The sequence below is a fragment of the Lissotriton vulgaris genome, chromosome 3_1, assembly GCF_964263255.1.
Source record: "Lissotriton vulgaris chromosome 3_1, aLisVul1.2, whole genome shotgun sequence".
In the NCBI taxonomy this organism is placed as follows: domain Eukaryota; kingdom Metazoa; phylum Chordata; class Amphibia; order Caudata; family Salamandridae; genus Lissotriton; species Lissotriton vulgaris.
In genome coordinates this window covers 1,135,264,874-1,135,286,542 of record NC_141689.1, presented here as the reverse complement: position 1 = coordinate 1,135,286,542, position 21,669 = coordinate 1,135,264,874, and the positions used below count along the sequence as shown (strand labels likewise).

Here is a 21,669-nt window from a genome sequence, read left to right as displayed (position 1 = left end):
CTACTCGCTTATTTCCAAACTTGGGGATTGAGCGGCCGGGCGATGAACGATCTGTTTGTGCTTGGGAGTGACATTTTTTTATTGGGTATGATATATTTATTTTTGGAGGAAAAGAGTGCCTTTCTCGGGGCGATAAAATCTGCCAGTAGAGACATTTGTTTTGGTTGTTTGAAGGAACATTGCGATGTTGGAGGCGTCATGTTCCTTCGTGTTCGTGGGGAGACGGGGGAGACTGGGGCTCCTTCTCGTACTGCTGGAAGGGGCGTGGGCATGAATGAGGGCGCCGTGGGGATGGGACAGTGCAGGGCCTGTGAAGTGACTGTCCCGAGCTCTCCGGGGCGGTGTGTGTAGGGCGCGCTGACAGCCCGGCCGCCCTCCTTTGCCGCTTCCCGGGGCGGTTTCTTCTTAAACGGTATAGCTTTCTTTCCTAGATGGATCCGGGCTGCGGCAGATTCTTATAAGCAAAAATATAGTTGTGAAAATGAGATACAAGAAGTGCCGATATTACAATAAAAGCGGGGTAATTTTTCTTGGCAATTATTAATAAGATTATTCTTTGTATAGTGAAACAATACTTTACGCCGTGCTGTTAAATTAACAGCGCACTGACAATCGCCGGCTGCGAGCCGCGCCGCTCCAAACATTTTTCCGAAGAGCAAAAAATACATTTGGGATAAAAACGAAGAAAAAAATATTGAACTGTTGAACAACTCCGACGGGAATCGACCTCGCTTTTAAATTAAATAAAAAACAATGAAGGGGCAGAGGGTGGTTTCTCGCCGAGCGCCTTCTGAAGGGGAAGACGAGAAAATAACAGATAGGAGGGAAGGGAGGAGAGGGGCGAAGCCGAGCAGCTCCGAAGGAGGCGAGCAGCTCCGAAAACACCACCACGTTTCTCCGAGGCAAGGAGAAAATGCCTTGGAGAAACGCACGGCCATTTTCGGATTTGGGGGCGTGTTTTGCTGTGCTGAGTGACGGATGACGTCACTGTCTAAAGAACAGCAAAAATGACGCCCCCAAATCCGAAAAGGACGGGGCTACATCGGAGTGATGGATCTCTCCTCCAATGGCTGGCCTCCGTTTAGGAAGCCAGCCAATTGAGGAGAGGTCGAGTACAGAGGCGGGTTCAAGCTCCGTACTCAAAATCATTAATTCTCTGACCGGAAGCTGGCAAGCCAGCTTTTCCGGTCCGAGACCTAAAAAGCGAGAGCACTACGGTTAAAGCCTTGTTGATATGGTCAATGACTCTTTAGTAAAGATCTTATTTGAGTAAAGTAAGCAAGTGGCAAACAATCTCTTTAAGAATGCTCTTACCATCCTCTGCAGCTGTGATCTTGAATCGCACGTGACATAGTGCATTTGGGACAGTTACTCGCAATCTAGCCTTTATCAGTAATCAGTGTGGGATGCTTATTATGTTTAACATATTTGAGTGTAATGTCGGTGGAAGCTAGCAGCTAATTAAGTAATGGCTATGCTATATTTCCCGCCCTATAGAAATTTGGTAGAGATTCAGAATATCCAAGTTTGTCATCCGATCCCTTGGCTAGTTTTTATGAGTTGGAGAGGAACCCTGTCCCCTGTGTTGTGGCACCTGTCCTTTTGCAACCATTGGCACCAATGTTGCAAGCTTGAGGCACACCTAGCTGTACCGCCCTGAAACTACCGAGCAAGCAGACCATGGTGTTCAGTGTAATCTGGTAGGCTATCGTTTTTATTTGTGATTGTTGCCATTATCTTGTGGGGCCAAACCATGCAGAGTGTAGTAAATCGACATTCGCTGTCCTGTACCTAATGAGGGGAGGAAGGGCAGTCATGAGACCTTTTCTCATTAATGTAAGGGTAGTGTAAACTCTATGGAGGAATTTAAAGTGTATAATCCTTAGTCTATTTGGTGACCCTACCAGTTTGCTTGCGGCAGTCCACTAACACTGTAATTCACAGTTTTATTTGTCACGTGATAAATGTCTGATTATCAGGGCGTCAGCCTGCATGGAGTTATGCATAAGTGTGATGAGGCACCTAGTAGTTTTAGCAGGTTGTAGTAGCAATGGCGTCTTAAGTAGAGGGGGTTACAGTGAGGAGGGCTGCCTTAGCACACTGTGCGTAAGCGAGAACATTGAAACTTCAAAAGTGCATGTCGGCCTCCTCCAAATGTTATGTCATCAAGTTGTGTACATTTGCCCTCCGAGAACAGATCACCAAACGTAATCAGACCAGCTGAGTGTAGTAGATCTGGTGATTGCTTTTCACATGTTGGAGTAAGTTTAGGGTAATGGAGTAGTATTCACATTAGCTCTAGTGCACATCGACTCCCATGCCAGTACTGTGCAGGCAATAGAGCCAACCTTTGCTCTTTCATGTGTTATGTTGATAGATTGCAGCCTGGAGCCTAGTGGGTGATGCATGGTCTTTTTCATCAATATTTATGTGGAAGATTTGGCTGCAGATAATAGCAATGGTTAGTATATTATGCCTGTGCGCAATGGTTAGTATATTATGCCTGTGCTCAAAGATGAAATGGCTCTAAATCGAGTGCTGCAAATCCACTCTGTTTGTAGAATCTCCTATCAAAGTCTGAGGTGTTCACTGATCCAGACCAGTTTTTGTCACTAAGGATCACACTCTGTTGAAAGTGTGTTAATGTTATTAGATCTGTTATTTAATGAATAAATAAACCTTGCAAGGACAGTCATTTACACCAGGACTGTCCCGCCTGCAAAGGAGAGAGGGGAGGCACACCAGCACTTTTTTGTGACTAAAGTTTAGAAATCGCTACACCGTAGTTTTCTTTGAGAGTAGTATATGTATCTCAGCCAACCCATATTCCTATACATCTTTCTGAATCCACACACCACTTAAAAGCGCTAATCAAAGGAGCGTTTTACCGTTATTGGGGGTGATGGAAAAGACTAGTGATTTACTGCAATTTATATTTAGGCTGGAGAGAAACCCAATTTTTCTATATTCTCTTATAATAGGGGATACACTGTCCTGGGGGTTTTGCGGATTACCACCATATTGCCTGCATATACTATATAAGCCATAAGTGGTCTGTGAAGCTCAGTAAAAATTGAGAGATACAATTCGGCAGGTGGCATGCAAGTGGCTCTAGTGCTAGGGCAGACAGTTTTGAGTGAGGGGCGTCTGGTGTCTGTCGTTGTTGGTATTGGGTTAGATATTGCACCACTGACCTGAATTCATGCCATCAGGTTAGTGTAGCACTGAAGTATACAGAAAAGTAATGGATGGAATCCTTGAATTAATCTCAGCCACAGGTAAAGGCTGCGTCCAAGTCGTTATTTTGCAAACCATGGCAATTCAGTTTGGACTCTGCCATATGCAAATCAGCCTTGACCCTGCTCCAGTGGGAACAGTCTCACCCGAAGTGCTAGGCCAGGTTCCCTTACCTGGAACACAAGCAATCCAGAACACAGGTGATGTGGATATATATCTCCCACTTACTGCGACACACTGAAGTATACAAAACGTGATGGATTCAATGCTTGAAATAATCTCAGCCACTGGTAATTATGCATGCTGCATCCCAGTCTGGTGGTATTTTGTGCAAAATAACAGCAGTGTGTACTGTACTCTCTGTACCACTGGAGCCTAGCTATACCTGTCTAATGAGCCATACATAATCCGCGTGAAACTTGTTGTGCATGACAAATTGGGGCTCTGCTATTCATAGACTTGTTAATCCTGTGTATCCATTGTCAATGATGCAGGAGAACCACTGACTGTTTGAACTTGGATGCTGTTTATTAACAAAATGAACTATGGGTTTGGTACCATGTCAGTCTTCTATGTAGGCATGCAGACCCAGGGTCAGCCAGATTCACAATGGCAGGCTACAAAAAAGTCAGACATCAAGCCATAAATCCATGGAAAAGCTCTGCAGCTGCACATCTAGCTGTTTTGCCCAAGGGCTTAAATACGTTTTGGAAACTCATTCCTTTACATTTGCTTGAAATGGGCGTTCACTTCCATTACCTGGCAATTACTCTAGACTTTCACAATAGTATGTTTGCCTGTTTTTCAGGGGTGGAGACCCCTATCAAAATGCATGCCAAACACAAACTTGTAAGATTATTTGAACAAAAAGACGTACTATGTTGAAGTCAGATGACATAGGTTTTGAGGCTAACCATGAAAATTACTTTTAGCTTCAAGTGAGTTTTTTAATGGAGTGCCATTTGCTCTTCTAACACTTGGTTTCTGGATCAAACGGAAGGGATATCAATTTATCTACTGTAATTGATCTTATTGGGACACAATGACCATGTTGGGCAGCCTACTGGGATTCAAGGAATGCAAAGTCGTTACTGTTTGGACAATTGCAGAGAAAGGCCTTAAGTTCTTGAACTTTGTGGAGACTTTTCTTCTTGTCAGTTTCCTTTAGTTTATAATCGTGTTAACCTTAAAGACTGACTTTAGATTGCAAGAGAACAGCTTTAGGAAAGAGATGGGAACTTGCATATCGTAAGCCCATCAAATTTTGACTTTGACGTTCATGTTGAATTCTAAACACCATGCGGACAAGGCCTAGTTATGGCTTTTGATATAAGTTATGTTTGCAGTGATCTGAGGCTTGGCTCATTGAGCCCCGTGGGGAAATTTCTGCCTATCCCCTTTTGTGAAGTTGGTTGTTAATAGGAAGATTGAAGTTGCGTAAGATTCGATTGTTGGAAGTTGTTAATAGGAAGATTGAAGTTGCGTAAGATTCGATTGTTGGAAGTTGTTAATAGGAAGATTGAAGTTGCGTAAGATTCGATTGTTGGAAGTTGTTAATAGGAAGATTGAAGTTGCGTAAGATTCGATTGTTGGAAGTTCTTAAAGGTGTAGGTGTTGAACATTGGTAATGAGGGTTTTATTCCTTCTTTTGTGTACTTTGTTTGGCATCGAGGTTCAGTTTTTATTTTTATTGTACCATATTTCATAGACTTATCCGTAAGTTAAACGAGCATTGCCAAAGCCTGTAGGTCAGTCATTGGCTACCATGATTCAACTTTTTCAGTGCTGGTTTTGTCATAGTTTTTACAAAACTTTGTCGAGGTAACTGCTAAGGTGACCTCAATCTTACATTTTTTTTAACTAAAAGCGAATATATTTTGGTCTCCAAAACCACCCATTGCCAACTGCTTTATGTGGATGTGTCCTTTTGAAAGGTCAGAATAGCGTCCCTCACAGCAAAGTTAGCCAGCAGCTGAAGCAGGCTAACCCCATGACCCATGCAGCATGCTGTAGTGGGTGGAAGAAAAATGTAAATTATACAATAACAGACCAATGAATTAGCAGGGCAGGCTGAAAGTCTCTTTAAATAATTATAATATACATGTAACTGGTAAAATCAGATTTCTTAGCTAATGCCAGACAAAAATGAAAGTAAACCTGTTGGTCCACCACAAGACTCCTCCTTCCAGATATGAAAATGGATGTTGAGAGATTGCAAATATGCTGACAATCTTATTTGTTTTATGAGACGTTTCCTCGTGTCTACTAATGAACGTAAATACTAAATTATATTTTTAGGTTGTTAGGTCCATTGTCAAGCACACTCCAGATTGTCTCTAGGGTGCTGCTGTATGTCCCAAGGAGTCAAACAAGTTGAGTACTGTAAGTGACGGAGGACAGAGCTCTGTTGTATTAGTGAATTACCATCTCAACCCTGAGATCCTATTTGGCAGCTAATTCTGTTAAGCCGGCTCAGTTCGGGTATTCCACCCCATTGGATCAAACATTCTATACCTTGGAGGGGGCGTGGCTAGCAGCCAACGATGGCGGCCGCAGCTTAGAGAGGCTCCCGTGACGAGGCGGCTTCCCACTCAAATCCGTCATATTTATCCTGATTTTCGAGGTGCTTAGAGGGGTGGATCGGACCCAGAGGCCGTGCAGCACCCGGTGATCCAATCTTGGGACGGCGAAGTCCCTGAAACGGTGCGATCATTGCTTGGCAGAAGGCGGCGAGAGGTGGGGCCTAGCGCTCTCCTGGAGGCAGCGGAGTTGCGTAAACTTGGGACCCGGCCGGAAATAATCTTTTAGCGGCGGTGGTTGGCCGGAAGTACCGGTGTCCGGGACGCACTGCCAGAACAATCCGTAATCATCCTCCGGCGGCCCGGTGATGCACGTGGGGCCCGGAGACGGCCTGTGGCGGTAGATATTCGCTGTCCGCGCCCGGAGACGCAGCAAATAACGCCGGGGCTCAGGCGGCCGGACCCGCCATTTTGGGCGTTGGCTGCACGTTGTACCCCGGGCTCTCCCAGCAACCACCCCCGCGAAACCGCCCGTCATGGCGGAGCGATGAAGACCTGCGGTCTTGGAGACCTCCCAGGTGCCTACTACTGCAACGGTCGACTAACGTGACCCCCCACGGACGACGGCAAGAAACACCGGCCCTCCTTGATTTGATCACGGACCTGCGCTGGTCAAAAAGGATCGTCAGACCACAGCCATGTCCAACAGAGGCCCCAGGAATACCACTACTCTGGCAAAACTGGACAAATTCGCTTACGAGAGACAGACTCCTCCCCAAGAACAGCGCAAAAATGTGGGGAAAACATCGGAGTCTGAGGGGGCGAAGAAGGCCACACTAGAGGACGTTCTGGCGGCGCTGGCTCAGGTGCAAGCAACGGTAGGAGCGACAGCCACGGAAGTCACCCTGATACGAGCGGACCTCCAGAAAATGAATGAAAGGGTAAAGTAGGTCGAGGTGGTCACTAAATCATTGGTCGAAGATGTGTCTGAGTTACAAACGGCGGTGGAACGTCTGCAAACGGACAACAAACTACTCAGAGATAAGTTGGATGACCAAGAAGGGCGCTCCCGGTGCAATAACGTTCGAATTTTAGGAGTGCCGGAATCTGAAGACAAGGGCGCCATGGACGTCTATGTGGAAGAGTTAATCAAAACCAGACTCCAGCCCAAAGGCCTCGAACTTTTTTTCGGTGGAGCAGGCCCATAGAGTGCCGGGGGGGCAAACCAAAGACAGGTGGTTCGCCTAGACCAATACTAGCGAGACTCTTCAATTTCAGGGACCGTGACGCCATCTTGCAGGCCGCGAGGGTGGCGCCGCCGATCCAAATACAGAACTCAAGAATTGCCTTCTTCCCAGACTATACGGCAGAGGTCTCAAGGAAGCGCAGAACGTTCCTGGAGGTAAAGAAAACTTTGAGGGAAAAGGAGCTGCCGTACTCGATGGTCTTTCCGGCCCGGCTGCGAGTGGTAGCAAACAAAAAAGTATGGTTTTTTGATACTCCGGAAACGGCCCGGGACTGGCTTGAGGGATGGCATACTGTGGACCGGCAGCGGAGGCGACACAAGTCCGACCAGGATCGTAGAATCGACAGCAGAACTGGCTCACAGACGTCCGGACGTGGAGGAGCGGAGAGTTCTCCGTCCCGTGGTTTTGCGGGGGCTGGTGGTGAAGAATGAACCCCGTACTCCAATTCTCTTGAACAGGGCAATCGCCGACCATTTACACACTGTTGTATAAGCTGCAGTTGGACACTGGCACGAACACCCCTACGGCACGCAGGGATGCTGCCTGCTCGGGGAGATGCTCTCCCCCCTACACGCAAGTACTCGGGTTGCGGGATGGGTTAAGCACTCTGCTCAGTTGGGGGGGCGGGCAGTTGCAAGTCCGTTAGGCAGGGTAGCAGGGAGGGGGGATGGGGGGGGGGGTTGTATTGTTACAGTTAGGAATGTATGTATACGGTTGAGGACAATGTTTTAATTCCTGTATGAGTCAGTACATGATGTTTGGGATGGACAATGATCGTAAGCCCCCGTGATGTCCCTTAGCTCTTCGCTGTGCACTGGCATAGCCACCATACCAGATCCACTTCTTGCCCAATACATCATGAATCCCGGTGTACCTAATGGCTGCTAACTCTGTCCCGGCAGGGGGGGGGTAGAGGACCCTGAGTCACAGTGCCCTCCCCTACGTTTGCTGTCTTGGAATGTGAGAGGTCTAGGGGACAAGGTCAAGCGAGGGTTGGTACTGACCGCAATTAAAAGACCGCAGCCCACCATAGCCCTACTGCAGGAAACTCATCTGGTAGGGGGGGCTACAAAGGCCTTGGACAGACGAGGATATAAAATGTTGGTCCACTCTGAGTTCACATCCGGTTCCAGGGGGACCGGTATCCTAATACAGAAAAACGCACGATTCATCCCCTTACTGACTAAGACTGATGACCAGGGCTGCTTCGCGGCCTTGCAGGGGCAGTGGGAGGGGAAACTTTTTAATTTGGTCTCCGTGTATATCCCACCGGCACTGCACTCGGTTCACCTCCCAAAACTAGGTGACTTCCTTCTGACTCTCCCCGAGGGTGAGATCATCCTGGGGGGGGGGATTTTAATGCAGTTATGACACACAGCTTGATAAACACCCCACGCCGGTTCAGGCTGGGGGGGGGTCTCCTACCTCCAGCGGTTTGTAGCGGCCATGGGACTGACTGACATCTGGAGACATTTACACCCTGGCACGAAACAATACACTTTCCACTCCGCTGTGCATGGCAGCCTCTCTCGCATTGACCACTTCCTGACCCTGGGAGAGGGCCTCCAACATATAGATGCAATGGTAATTCACCCTCGAGGGATTTCAGACCACTCGCCACTCACGCTAACACTTTCTTCACAGGCACGATCACGCAAACGCATATACCCCATTCACGCTACCTACTTTAAGGTTCCACAGGTTCGTAAGGCCCTTAAAAGAACGACAAAGCAATATTTCCAAGAAAACATACACTCAGTGCGCTCCCCCGAGACACTTTGGGAAGCCTATAAAACGGTCCTGCGGGGACAAGCGATTGCCTCCATTACGGGTCATAAAAGACAGCTGTCTCAGGAATTGGTCAATCTGGAGGTGGCTTTACAGGAACGGACCATGGCCCATGAACAGCACCCCTCTCCATCAACCCTTCACGCACTCACCCTTCAACAACAGCTATATAACGACCACCTGCGCATCCAAGTAAAAGGACACATAACCGACACTCAAAATAGAATCTACGAGGTGGGTGAAAAAGCTGGGAAAATGCTGGCGTGGCTCGATAAACGGGAGGGTAATTCCAGGGGGATCCAACGTCTGAAAGACGAACATGGAGCGGTACACACAGACCCAAGACGTATCACGGAGCTACTCGCTGCCCACTTTGAATGGGTGTACACCCCGGAACGTGTGATCACACCCGAGATGGCCAAAGACCTCCTAGCTCCGATTGAGGTCCAAACATTGTCACCGGAAGCGTCAAATGAGTTGGAGGCGGACATCACTGCCGATGAAATCCAACTGGCGATTCGGGCCCTAAACCCGGGCAAAGGGATGGGACCCAATGGCATACCCATTGAATGGTACCAAGCAGTGCCTGGGACCCTTAGTGAACATCTATTGGGAATGTTTACAGAATGTCTAGAGAAGGGTTCCCTTCCGCCGGATCAGCGTGCGGCGACCATCGTAACTATTCCTAAACCGGGCAAACCACCTGATGAGTGTTCCTCTTATCGCCCCATATCCTTGCTAAATGCCGAAGTTAAGATTCTGGCTAAACTCCTAGCGACAAGAATCCTGCCCCATCTGTCGTCGATTATACACCCGGATTTATGCCACACAGAAACACAGCGTTGAATCTGCGAAGGCTGCACGGCGTGCTGGCTAGAGCAGATTCCATCAACACACCAGCAGTAATTTTGGCGCTTGATGCTAAAATGGCATTTGATCTGGTGGAATGGGCATATCTTTTTGAGGCACTGAAACGCTTGGGATTCGGGCCCCGCTTTATTGCGTGGGTCAAACTATTATACACTGACCCGATGGCACACGTGGTAGCTAATGGCCATATCTCGCGCACGTTCCTGCTGGGGAGGGGCACACCGCAGGGGTGTCCTTTGTCACCCCTGCTGTTCGCTATCTCTTTGGAACCTCTCGCGACCCTCATAAGGACCTCGCCTCTCCTCAAGGGCGTATCATGGAGTGGGGGATGGGAGGACCGACTGTCTTTATATGCAGACGATATGTTGATTTATCTAACAGACCCCGAATGCGGAGTGCCGGCTTTGTTACACATTTGTGACACCCATGGCAGCGTTTCCGGCTATACGCTGAACTGGAATAAGTCGGAACTGTATGTTTTGCAGGGGCAGGCCCCGAACCTTGGCGTGCCCACTAACAATAGCGGGCTCGTCGTTTAAGTATCTGGGCATTCATGTCACTAGGGACCCAACGGAATTCATGGATAAGAATCTGAAGCCTCACTTGGATAGACTTAAACGAGATGTTACGTTCTGGTCGGGTCTTCCGCTGACACTCCTGGGTAGAGCTGCACTCTATAAAATGATGGCGTTGCCACGTTTTTTTATGTCCTCGAAAATACACCCTATCCTGTAGCCCCTAGGTTTTTCCAGAAAGTAGCAGCGCTGGTTTCCAACCTTTTTATGGGGGAACCTCCCTGCACGCATTGCACAATCCAAGCTGACATCCAATCCAATCATCCAATCCAAATGACCAGGCTACAAGACAGGATGGGCGTGTCCGGAAACGTGCTGAAATGGTTCAATTCTTTTCTAAAGAACAGGACCCAGCGATTCCAGGTTAACCAAGCAATCTCTTCCCCGAGCCCCAATACAAATGGGGTCCCACAAGGCTCAACGTTATCCCCTGATCTATTCAACTTGTATGTAGAACCTCTCACAGAGATCCTTCAAAAATCACAGATATCCTATCATATGTATGCAGGTGACACGCAAATTTACATGAAGATCGCCTCCCTTGAGGACATTGACCGAATAAACAAGACACTAAAGAGAGCCTTGCGATGGTTAACAATGAACCATCTGAAACTAAACGCCCAGAAAACAGAATTCCTGCTAATCTCACCGACAAGGAGCCAATCTGAAGTTAAGGAATGGACTAAACTGGTGACAGCGCTAAATTGCAACCCGACCCTAGTTAACTCAGCTAAATCACTAGGAATCACGCTAGATGAAAACCTCGACATGAAAGAACATATTAATACAATGGCCAAGAGCGCCCGCTTCCACTTGAATTACTTAAGAAAACTGAAACCCTTTATCTCAGCGATGGATCTAAAACTGGCTATCCAATCACTAGTTATCTCGAGGATCGAATACGGCTGCACCACATTAGCTGGCCTACCGAAAACCTCCACAGCTCCACTAAAAGCCTGCCTCAACGCTGCGGCTAGACTCATCACCGGAACGAAGAAATTCGATCACATATCTCCTCACCTGAAAGCACTAAACTGGCTACCTTACGAGGCCAGAATTCAAATGAAGATGGCCTGTATTACACATAAAGCGGTTCACTACAACATGCCTAGATACCTGGCCAAGAAACTTAAGCTATCAGGAGGTAACAGACCAACTAGAAGCGCAAAAGAGTTACTATTACGACCAGCCTTTTTCCACAAGATAAAGACCTACAACAGAGCATTCTCCGGAGCTGCCCCCAGAATCTGGAACTCACTCCCTCCAAATATCAGGAAAATTCAAAATACAGTAACATTCAAACGGGAACTGAAGACTCACTTGATGAGTAAATACCCTACATAGAGAATCCGACGGATTACTGGGATGATCATTTACGCTACCAGAGGGTTGTCCTCTTCATAAAAATTGGAAGATCGATTACTGACAACTGACTGTTTTTCATGGTCAAGCCGAGGCTTGACACGTTACTGCTACCTCATATACCTGTGCACTTATAACTCTATCTCACAGACATAATCTATATAACCGCTACCTCACCATATTTATTTATCCGTATTATCCTTGATATGCACTGAAATACCTTATAACCCTACCTCTCCGAGCTTGGATTATTACCATGACACAAGCTAAGCCTGTTCGTCACCTAATGCTAATTGCACAGACATTAGGAAGTATATATCTAATCATGTCTATACAGTATATTACCTTCTACCTCATAACTATGTTTTTGTTACTTACTGCGACTATAATGTCTACATGTTATTCTTTCCTTGTTAAGCGCTCTGATACCCACGGGGTCTTGTCCGCGCTATACAAAACTCTATAAATAAATAAATAAAAGCTGCACAGAGGCTGGTACGACGGGGGTATTGCACTACCTAACTTAAGACTGTACTACTGGGCAGCACACCTTAAGCCGATCAACCAATGGATTCACGCACCTCAAACCGAGCCAGCGTTCCAGTCCGACAGGGCACAATTGGGCACGAACAGCCTGTTGGGTCCGTTGTATGATCACCGTAAAGTTTGTGCCTTACTGGGGCCCACTAGACTAACAGTTCAGTTGTGGCATACAGCAACAGCAGCGCTGGGTTGGAAAGGGAAGATCACCAAGATGACCCCGCTGTGGGACTCTCAGGTGTTGGGCAACATGAGGAACAGCAAGGGTTTTACACACTGGGATACTATAGGGATTTCCACGGTGGGTGATCTTTGGGAAAGGAATGGGGTGATACCTTTTGCCCGGCTAAAAGAATTATACGACCTTGGTGACCGGGAACTTTACAGGTACATCCAAATACAACATGCATTGCTCGCAGCCCTGCCCCCCGACACACCTCTGCCCGAGTCCTCGCCTTTGGAAGACCGCCTCCTTACTGATTGTATGATGGAAAGGGCAACATCACTCGCATACCGCAAACTGCTCAATAATTTCCCGGATCCAACACTCCTGTTAAAGGGGAAATGGGAGGGTGACACTAGCGAAATGGACGAACATGAGTGGAATGAGGCACTTGGGTCCCCTAGGGAAGTGGGCATCTCGGTGCGAATGCGGCTAGTACAACTCAAGATACTACACAGGGTTTACTACACTAGGACCATGTTACACCGCATCCATAGGACACCACATCCTTACTGCCTTCGTGGGTGTGGGGAGGAAGGAACATTTTTCCACACCATATGGGAATGCCCCATGATTCGGGAATACTGGGAACAGATACTCCGCACAATCTCGCAAACATTAGATCTATCGCTGCTGTCTGACCCACGGAGGTGCTTACTAAACATATGGGAGCCTACCGACCTTTCAATGAATGGATAGGAGGGATGGTTTCTTCTATTGCCCCAGCCTCTCGGGCTTTATCAAAAAGAGAATCCCCCCTCAGCTCCCTGGTTTACGCAGGAACTTAGAGAGGAGAAAGCGGCTTGTAAAAAACTGGAAAGACTCTGGAGAGAAAACTACGGCTTAGAAGAAAAAACTAGATATAAGGAAGCATCAAAAAAATTCCGGAAAGCCATTAGGAATAATAAAAAGCACTTCTACGCGGACTCGATTACACAGGCAGAACAGTCCAGCAAACAAGTTTTTAAAGTAGTACAGTCCTTCCTCAAACCTCAATGCATTGAAAGAGAGGTTGTTCCCACACCATTACTTTGCGAGCAAATTTCAGAATACTTCGATCATAAAATTAGGAAAGTATATGACTCCTTTGGCCCAGTAATAAATACTGTGAAACAGGACATAGCGAACAATGGCGAGACAGGAGAAACCCTCACCCTGTTCGCGCATATCCCTCTGAACGAGGTGAGGCAAGAACTCAGCCGCTGTAAATCTGGCTCCCCTGATGACCCCTGTCCTGCTAAACTATGGAGTGCCATAGCGGACTCTGTAGCGCCCACACTTCAAAGTATCTGGAATTCTTCCATCACGTCAGGAATCTTCCCTGACGTTTGGAAGCATGCCACTCTCCTTCCCCTAAAGAAAAAACCAAACGGGGACCCAGATGACCTCACGAATCTCCGCCCAATATCCCTTCTAGCCGCCCCGGGAAAAATGCTGGAAAAAGTGATACAACGCCAATTGAGTAAATTTGTGGAAACCAACAACATTCTCCATGAAACTCAATCTGGCTTTCGACCCGGTTTCAGCACAGAAACAGCGCTCCTAGAGGTAGCCGAGTCAGTGAGGTGGTCGATGGATGCAGGTAGTTCAGCTATGCTGGTACTCCTGGATCTGTCGGCCGCCTTCGATACGGTGGACCACGCTAGACTACTCAGCCGGCTGGCAGAGATAGGCATTCAAGACAACGCGTTGAGGTGGATAAACTCCTATCTATCTCAGAGAACGCAGAAGGTGGCACTTGGGACGATTTCTTCCACACCTAAAACCCTCAACTGTGGAGTCCCGCAGGGCTCGGCCCTCAGCCCTCTTTTGTTCAATATCTATCTGGCCCCCCTTTTTACGCTAATTGCCAACTGGGGTGTTAAGGCAATTTCTTATGCCGGCGACACTAAGTTGGTATTTCCATACTCTGAGATGACACAGGAATCCTTCGCAAACTTTAAAGGCTGTCTCCAGGACATTGCTCACTGGATGAATACTAACAAACTAAAACTAAATGCCAATAAAACCGAAGTTATCTTTTTCGGTAAGGGTCCCACCCCCGCCCCAGAGCTATGGTGGCCGGTGGAGATGGGCCCCCCCCCCCCCCCCTGCCCAGTCACTCGGCAAAAAACCTGGGAGTGAGATGGGATGATAAAATGTCTTTCACTTCCCATATCCAACAAGTGGCTGGTTGCTGTTTAAGTAAACTAAGAAACCTCCGAAAATTTCTTAAACTTCTACCAGAGAGCTGCAGAAAAATGGTAGTCCATGCAATGGTCACCTCACGGCTTGACTATGCCAATGGTCTTTACCTGGGCCTCCCAAAATTCCTAACCCATAAACTGCAGGTAGTTCAAAACGCGGCTGCGAGGCTGCTACGAATTCCTTTCAAGCAGTCAGTCTCTCCGCATCTTCGAACCCTGCACTGGCTCCCTGTGGCCAACCGGATAAAATTCAAAGCTCTGACGCTTGCGTTCAGATCTTTGCATGGCTTCTGCCCACTTTACCTAAAAAAACGCCTTCCAAGATATTCCCAAAGCCGCGCATTACGGTCAAATGACCGTGTCCAACTGGTCGTCCCACGAGCAAAAAAGGCCCGCCTTGGCGGTCGTACCTTTTCAGCTAACGTCTCCGTTCTGTGGAACTCCCTACCTCAAGCAATCCAGCAGGCTCCATCTGAACCCTGCTTTAAGAAGATGCTAAAGACCTGGCTCTTCTCCCAGCCACGCTAGGTCTTCTATCTCTGCCCCAGGACTTCTGTGGTTCCTCTAGCGCCGGGACACCTCCTCGTGAGGTAGCTGTTCGCGCTTTATAAAATCCATTATTATTATTATTATTATTATTATTATGAACAGCTCTGGGTCACGGTAGGATTAATGGTGGCAAAACGAGACATCGCACAGCGCTGGGGTGCGGCAGAAATGCCGACCAAGTCACAATGGTGTCTGAATATGGACAGGGTGATGGTAACCGAAAGGGCAGTTTACTCTAACCGGGCCTGCCCAGGGAAATGGAATAAGGTTTGGACGAAATGGAATGTGTATGGGGGGAAATTTGTGATCCCTTGCTGGAAGATGATCAAGATGTCACCGAAGAGGAAGAGGGGTGAAGCTAGGTGGGATGTGTGAGGAGAAGGGAAGCCAAGGATACTGCACGGGATCTCCTATTAGAATGGATACGTGGGAAGCAGGGGGTGGATGTAAGGGTGAAATTGGTGGGGAGCGATCGAGTGCCTGGGCATGAGATTAGATTAGGCCTCTTCATAGAGGCACTTGTAACTCAAACTGTGTTGATTCATGCAAGATCGTAATATTATTCCTAACGTTCTAAGTTGAAGTTTGTTGTTTTTTCAAAAAAGTAAAACCAAAAACCTCATCCAGCGTCGACACAGAGATCTGAGATGCACTTTTATTTTGCAGCGACCTTATTTGAATATATACAGAGACTGCTGACTTAATGACTATTTTGAAATGCTGCATTTTGAATCACGAACCGTGTTAGCGGCCGGCCCACTGAGTTGTAGGCTTTCCGCTGTGTACTATAAAATGTGCAATAAAGGTTTTAAAAAAAAAAAAAACATTCTATACCTTGTTTATGTAAGGGCAGATGGAATATAGCAGGAAAAGTAATGTGTTGATAAGAATTGCTTTTTTTACACTTTATTTTGCAGTTGGGCCCATTCTTATGCTTCACTGCAGGACTATATACTTGAAGAAGCGCGTGTTGATTTCTACTAAATGTACTCTGTTATCAATTTGTTTCGAATTGTTTAACTACAAGTTTTTCTTTCTTTCAGTGGTAGGAGAGTTTATGCATCCATGCGAAGATGATGCTGTATGTAAATGTACAGCAGAAGAGAACAGGGTTCCCTACTTCAACGCACCCATCTATTTAGAAAACAAAGAGCAAATTGGGAAGGTGGATGAAATTTTTGGACAGCTTAGAGACTTTGTATCCTTTTACTCAAAGTGTTAAGTGATTCTAAGCAGGAGACCTCCAGATGGAGTCCTGCATGTTCGTGAACTGCAAGTTGAAGGTTTGCATGCAATCCTCTTCTCTTTGTTGTTTAAGCTAAGCATTTCCACTGGTACCAATATGCAGGCAGGTTTACTGTGCTCTTGCTTAGAGAGGTTTCTTGCTGTGGCTCCTGGTCACATCTTTCACTTTCTTGTATGATTCCAACTGATACATCCTCTTTGTTTGCAACTGGTTTGCTCTGTCATCTCCCACATCCTGTCAGGCAAGTAGTTTTCAATTTAGTAGCAAACTTCTTTCAATATCCCTCTTTCCTCTCACGTGCCAAGGATAGTTTACCAAATAGTTGATGATTTTTAATGCCACGGAGGTCCCACCATTTAAGATTTCTAGAATTGTGAATCGACCACGAGCGTAACCAAGCACTCTGGCATCAATACTTTAATTCCCTGCCCACTACATCCAATTTTTATGTTTTTATTTCTCCATTTTATTGCCCTTTTTTTTCCTATTGCCGGTTGTTTTCTACATTGTATTATTGATGCAGTTGTAACACACTTTTCACAAAATGCTGCTCTGTCACTTCATATTTTCGTCAACAGTACAAATTATTGTTGCAGTGATACTTTGAAATGTTTGCCTTGCATAGCTTCTTCATTGCTTAAATCCTTCCTGCATGCATATGTAAGTGTGAACTGCTTGGCTGCAGCAGATGAGTGGTTAATGTATGCAGATCAGTCAAAGTTATGAATGAAAGACTTTTCTACCATATCACTGCGAACTTAGTCTCCTTCAGATGATCTCTGGTTGGAGGAATAAAAATCGGTTCTAGGTTCATGTCTGAAAGTGGTTGATGGTCTCAGTGCCTATGGTCATATAGCGCATATTCCATAATAGTCCATGATTTAAAAATACCCCCGCTCCCATGCACACTTTTTGGCTGTAACGTGCTCAGTTTGTCTGAACTAAAAGTCAGTTCTATAACTGCATACATCGGTGCCCTGGAGAGGTTTATAGTGATGTTTTATGGAACAGCTGCATAGGTAGGTGACGGAGATAAGGCATCACTAATAATGATTCTTGACTTGTGATCTGTGTTTGATAACATCAACCGTGCACTCTGTTGTATAGGATTCATTGGTAGCTGGAGTTTCTGCAGAGGCTGAGCCGCCCACATTTATTCGGGTTTAATGAGGTACAGCTTAACGTTTTGACTGGTGGGCTTCCACAGAGGTCACATTCTTCTGGGGGTGGGAGTTTCTTAACTGCGATAATGATACCCCATCCCATTTTTGCAAGTGAGCTTTGTAAATCCTGATACGTTATAAAAACGTAGATGGTAACAAACAGATAATTGCTGTGCTAAAGAATGTGCTGGGAATGGGCATATTGAATACAAGGGAAAACTGTAGCTGTCACATTGCGTGTGGAGCTCTTTGTGGTAAAAAGATACTACTATCTGAATTTCTTGTACAGCCTTTAATGCCTGTTGTAGGAAAGCATCTGAGTTGTTTTGTCCTAGGCCAATATCGAGACAATGTTCGTTTATTGCCGTCTGCTTCACATTGTGCAAATAGTGGCAAATTATTCCAGACATTTTACTTTTCAGCAGCCTTTGGAGGAGTGGTGGTGTCCAGGAGAATCCATATTTTCTCAATCCTATGTTGCCTTGTAAGAAGGCATTTTTTATGGTGCTGCCCTTGGTATTAAGATGTGGTGTTGGCACAATATACACAAAAATCTAATGTGAATGAAGTTGACTTGGGTGTCAAAGGTGTCTTGGTTGTATCTTGTGGTCAGCTGTCACTCCAATGTGTGGTAAATGGTTTCTATATCTTTTCCCTTTTGTGAAGGAGTTACTGCTGTCTTGCTGTCATCTGGAGTTTGACTTCCTCCAGCCACATAAGCTAAGGAGTTTCAGCTGGCCTGATCACCCTACTGCATCTCCCTACTGATCTTGTATCTTGACAGTTTGCCTTTTCTACATGTTCACAGTTGTCTCTCCAACTACTCTGTGACAGGTGTGTAGATGTGCGCTCTCACCCTGTGAGCACGTTTTTCTTTGTCAACGTTTTTTTTTGTTTGCTGTCACGAAGTTGCACCGGCGCTAGCAGTATTTTCCCTTTCACAACAGCCACCCACCATCTGTGTCGTCAAGCTCTACAAGCTCTACCTACGTGAGGCTTTCCCTATCTTCCTGATCGTTTTGGATTTCGAGATGAGGTCTACTCAGCGTGAGCCCACGTTAGACTTTGTTATTCAGATGGTATTTTCGCGGTGAGTGGGTGACATTTCTGTGTTATTTGACCTTTTCAGAGTGTCGTTGGGACTTGGCCGATCTCGCCGTTATAAGCATGAGGGGCCGCCCCTCCATCACTGTTGTGCCGGCATCTTTCAATGTGGAAATGCCCAAGGGGCGCACATACAACTTTGAAGGCGTGAGTGGCCGCCCCTCCATCACCGTTGAGCTGACATTTTTAAATTTCAAAATGTGCACTAGCTGCGCACATCTTACCTTTTCACGAGCGGCACCCCGTCATTTCTCTATGACGTCTGTCTTGCCTTGGCTGCCCTCAGAAGTCTTCGCGCAGCAACGTGCCTTGAGCCATTCGGTGTGCGTCGTGCGGACGTACCACCATCTTGGGATTGCATTACCCTTGTCAGTTTGCGGAAGCTTCCTATACAGTTTCTCCCGCACGAGCGTTGCCAACCACAGTGTAATTTTCAATAAAGTTACAAGCGTCAAGCAGTATTGGCATATCGTCTCGCAGATTCGTTGGTGCCAGTTCTGGGACTGTCAGAGTCACTATGGAGTTGTTGCTTTTGACTAAGTTTCTCTTCCTCTCCAATGCTGGCGCAGGGACTGTGGATGTCTAAACTTTTGACGAACTTCTGCAGCTGTCTTCTTGTTTTGGTTGGAGGTTGTCTGCACGTCACCCTCTCATCGGAGCTTATGGACAATCCTGGCTAAGAAGATCTCGGGTGAGAAATCGCTCACCAGAGCTAAACAATTGTTTTTAATCTGCTTATGCTTCAACTTTTTTTTTTGTATTTCAGTGTTTGTTGTGGGTTGGTGTGTCTGTTGGGCATAATGGATTGTTCAATCTTTCTTTGGGAGGCTCTTCAAGTGTTTTTTTTTCCCCATTGTGTATTTTGCTTATTGTGTTTTCTGCTATGGTGGTTGTATTGACATACACCTAGAGTTACACAGAACTCTCTCTAGGTGGTCTAGTACTTTATGTTGTATCCTTTTGTGGGAAGTTTGGTTTCCTAAGGCAACATCTTAACCCTACGGTGTACCCTTATTTAGGGGAGGGTGTGGGGCTAGTCAATGCCTTATTTTTTAGTTAGGGCGATGTTGTACCTTATGGGGTACCCTGTATGTATGTATATATATATGTATGGGACGTTGTGGTCTTGGTCTCACAGGGTGTGTATCCTGTGTTCACCCTGCTTGGGCAGCTAGGGTGTTTGTGTCTAATCAGTGCCCCATTCTTGTACTAAGGGTTTGTACCCTATGGTGTACCCTTACTTAGGGGAGGTTGGTTGTGGGGGTTGTGGTGCCAGTCAGTGCCTACATTTTGTTTCCTAGGGTCTTGTTACCCTTTGAAGAAGTTATATTGCACACTTTCAACGTGGTGTACCCTTTCATTAGGGGAGGTTGTCTGCATGTAACTACTTTGTTCGAAAGTTTCAAGGATTAGTATCCTTTGTGTACCCTTTTCTGGGGAAGGTGGTGTGCGTGGTCAGCGCCACCATTAGGTGATGTTGTGTTGAACAATTCTTACATTGTTCAGTGGTGTACCCTTTTGTTAGGGGAGGTTGTCTGTGTTTCTCTAAATTGCATCACTCTATTTGTGTACGCGGGGTGCGTGGTCAGCGCTACCTCTTGGTGTTGTTGCGTCACAGTTGTCAGTTCGTGGCTACTGTGTTCTTTCTTCCAGGGGCATTAGTATCTTCTGGTGTACCCTTTCCTGGGGAGTCGTTTTGTTCCACAGTTTAAAGGTTGCCTTTCAAGGTGTACCCTTGGAGGGGAGGTTGTTAGTGCACGTCATGCATTAGTCTTTATTGCAAGGCATTTCTTTTTTTCTGTGTAGGTTGCTAGTTCTTCTTATTGTGCTTACTTCCATCTGCACACATTTTGTCATTTAGTTGTTACACCCTACTTGGTTTGCCAGGTTCGCTACCTTGTTTTATTAAGGAGGGTGGATGGGAATGTTATGTAATTTGCATTCTTGTGTTTTGTCCAACCATGACCATTTGTGCATCTTATGAATATCTTTCTACATGCCTCTTTTTATTTTCCTTTGTTTCTGCTTTCACGCTTGAGTTTCCTGCTTTTCAAATTGTCTCTTTGACTAGCTCTTGTGTCTACAGTCTCCTCTGAATCCTTCTACTCCGTCTTAACTTCTTTCTTGCTGTTGTTCGCTAACGGAAGAGGATGTGTGGTAAATGGTTTCTATATCTTTTCCCTCTCTATCACTATATCAGAATGTCCTGTGACATCATGGAATGTTTGAGTGCCTCACTCTGTGGAGATTGTCAGTTGGTCATCTCAGGCTGAGGAGCTGGTAGCTCTCTCCTGGTGGGGTTTCTCCTTGTATCTTCTTATCCTGCAACTTGCCACCTAACTACCTGCTAATAAAGAGGGATCTTCTACTACACCTGGACTACGCATCCTTGTTTATGTACCACACAATGCATAGTCGAACTTCTGAACATGTCTTGCTGCTGCCATCAGCTTTGAGTTTGTTGTCCCAAATATATAGAGCCTGTTCATACAGAAGTTTGAGAGGGCCTGGAGTTGGTGAACCGTTTCTTTTCTTAAGATCTGGGACGTGACAGCGAACTCTGCAATGGATTTGTAAATGTTGGTGTCTTGCTAGTCAAATACGGGTTTTATGAGGAAAGTAGAAAAGGGAGGGCGTTTGCCACTTCAAACTACTTCCTTGCCTGTTGGATGATGAAGCTGAAGATGGGGGTGAAATTTGCAAAATCGCACTTTTAGTTGCCATAACGTGTTGTGTTGCACGTGACCACAGAAATTTAAAAAGAGGAAACAAATGGGTCTAGTGACACCTGGTTAGCCTGTGGGCCTCGTGATTTATGGATGTATTTTTTTTTTTTATATATAAATCTTTTTGTTATCTTCAACATTGACATGAAATAAAGGTGATCATAAAAGTTACCTTTTTGGCACACTACACTGCAGATCTACTTATTGATACATACTTGTACTGGCTAATTTAGTGACATCTACTCAATTTGTCTCGAATAACTGTCAGTCTTCATTTATTTCTTTAACTCTCAATCCTCATTTATTTCTCTCTCGATATTGGGTCAATTTTATT

General features: G+C 46.1%; 1 protein-coding gene across 1 annotated transcript in view; it reads left to right on the top strand.

Moving 5' to 3' along the window:
• GAR1 (GAR1 ribonucleoprotein) overlaps positions 1-21,669 on the top strand; it is a 100,282-nt gene that overhangs the window by 31,114 nt on the left and 47,499 nt on the right. The window contains exon 3 of the mRNA XM_086961609.1: positions 16,140-16,294. Coding sequence (XP_086817735.1) covers positions 16,140-16,294 — 155 coding nt within the window. The remainder of the gene's footprint in view (positions 1-16,139; positions 16,295-21,669) is intronic.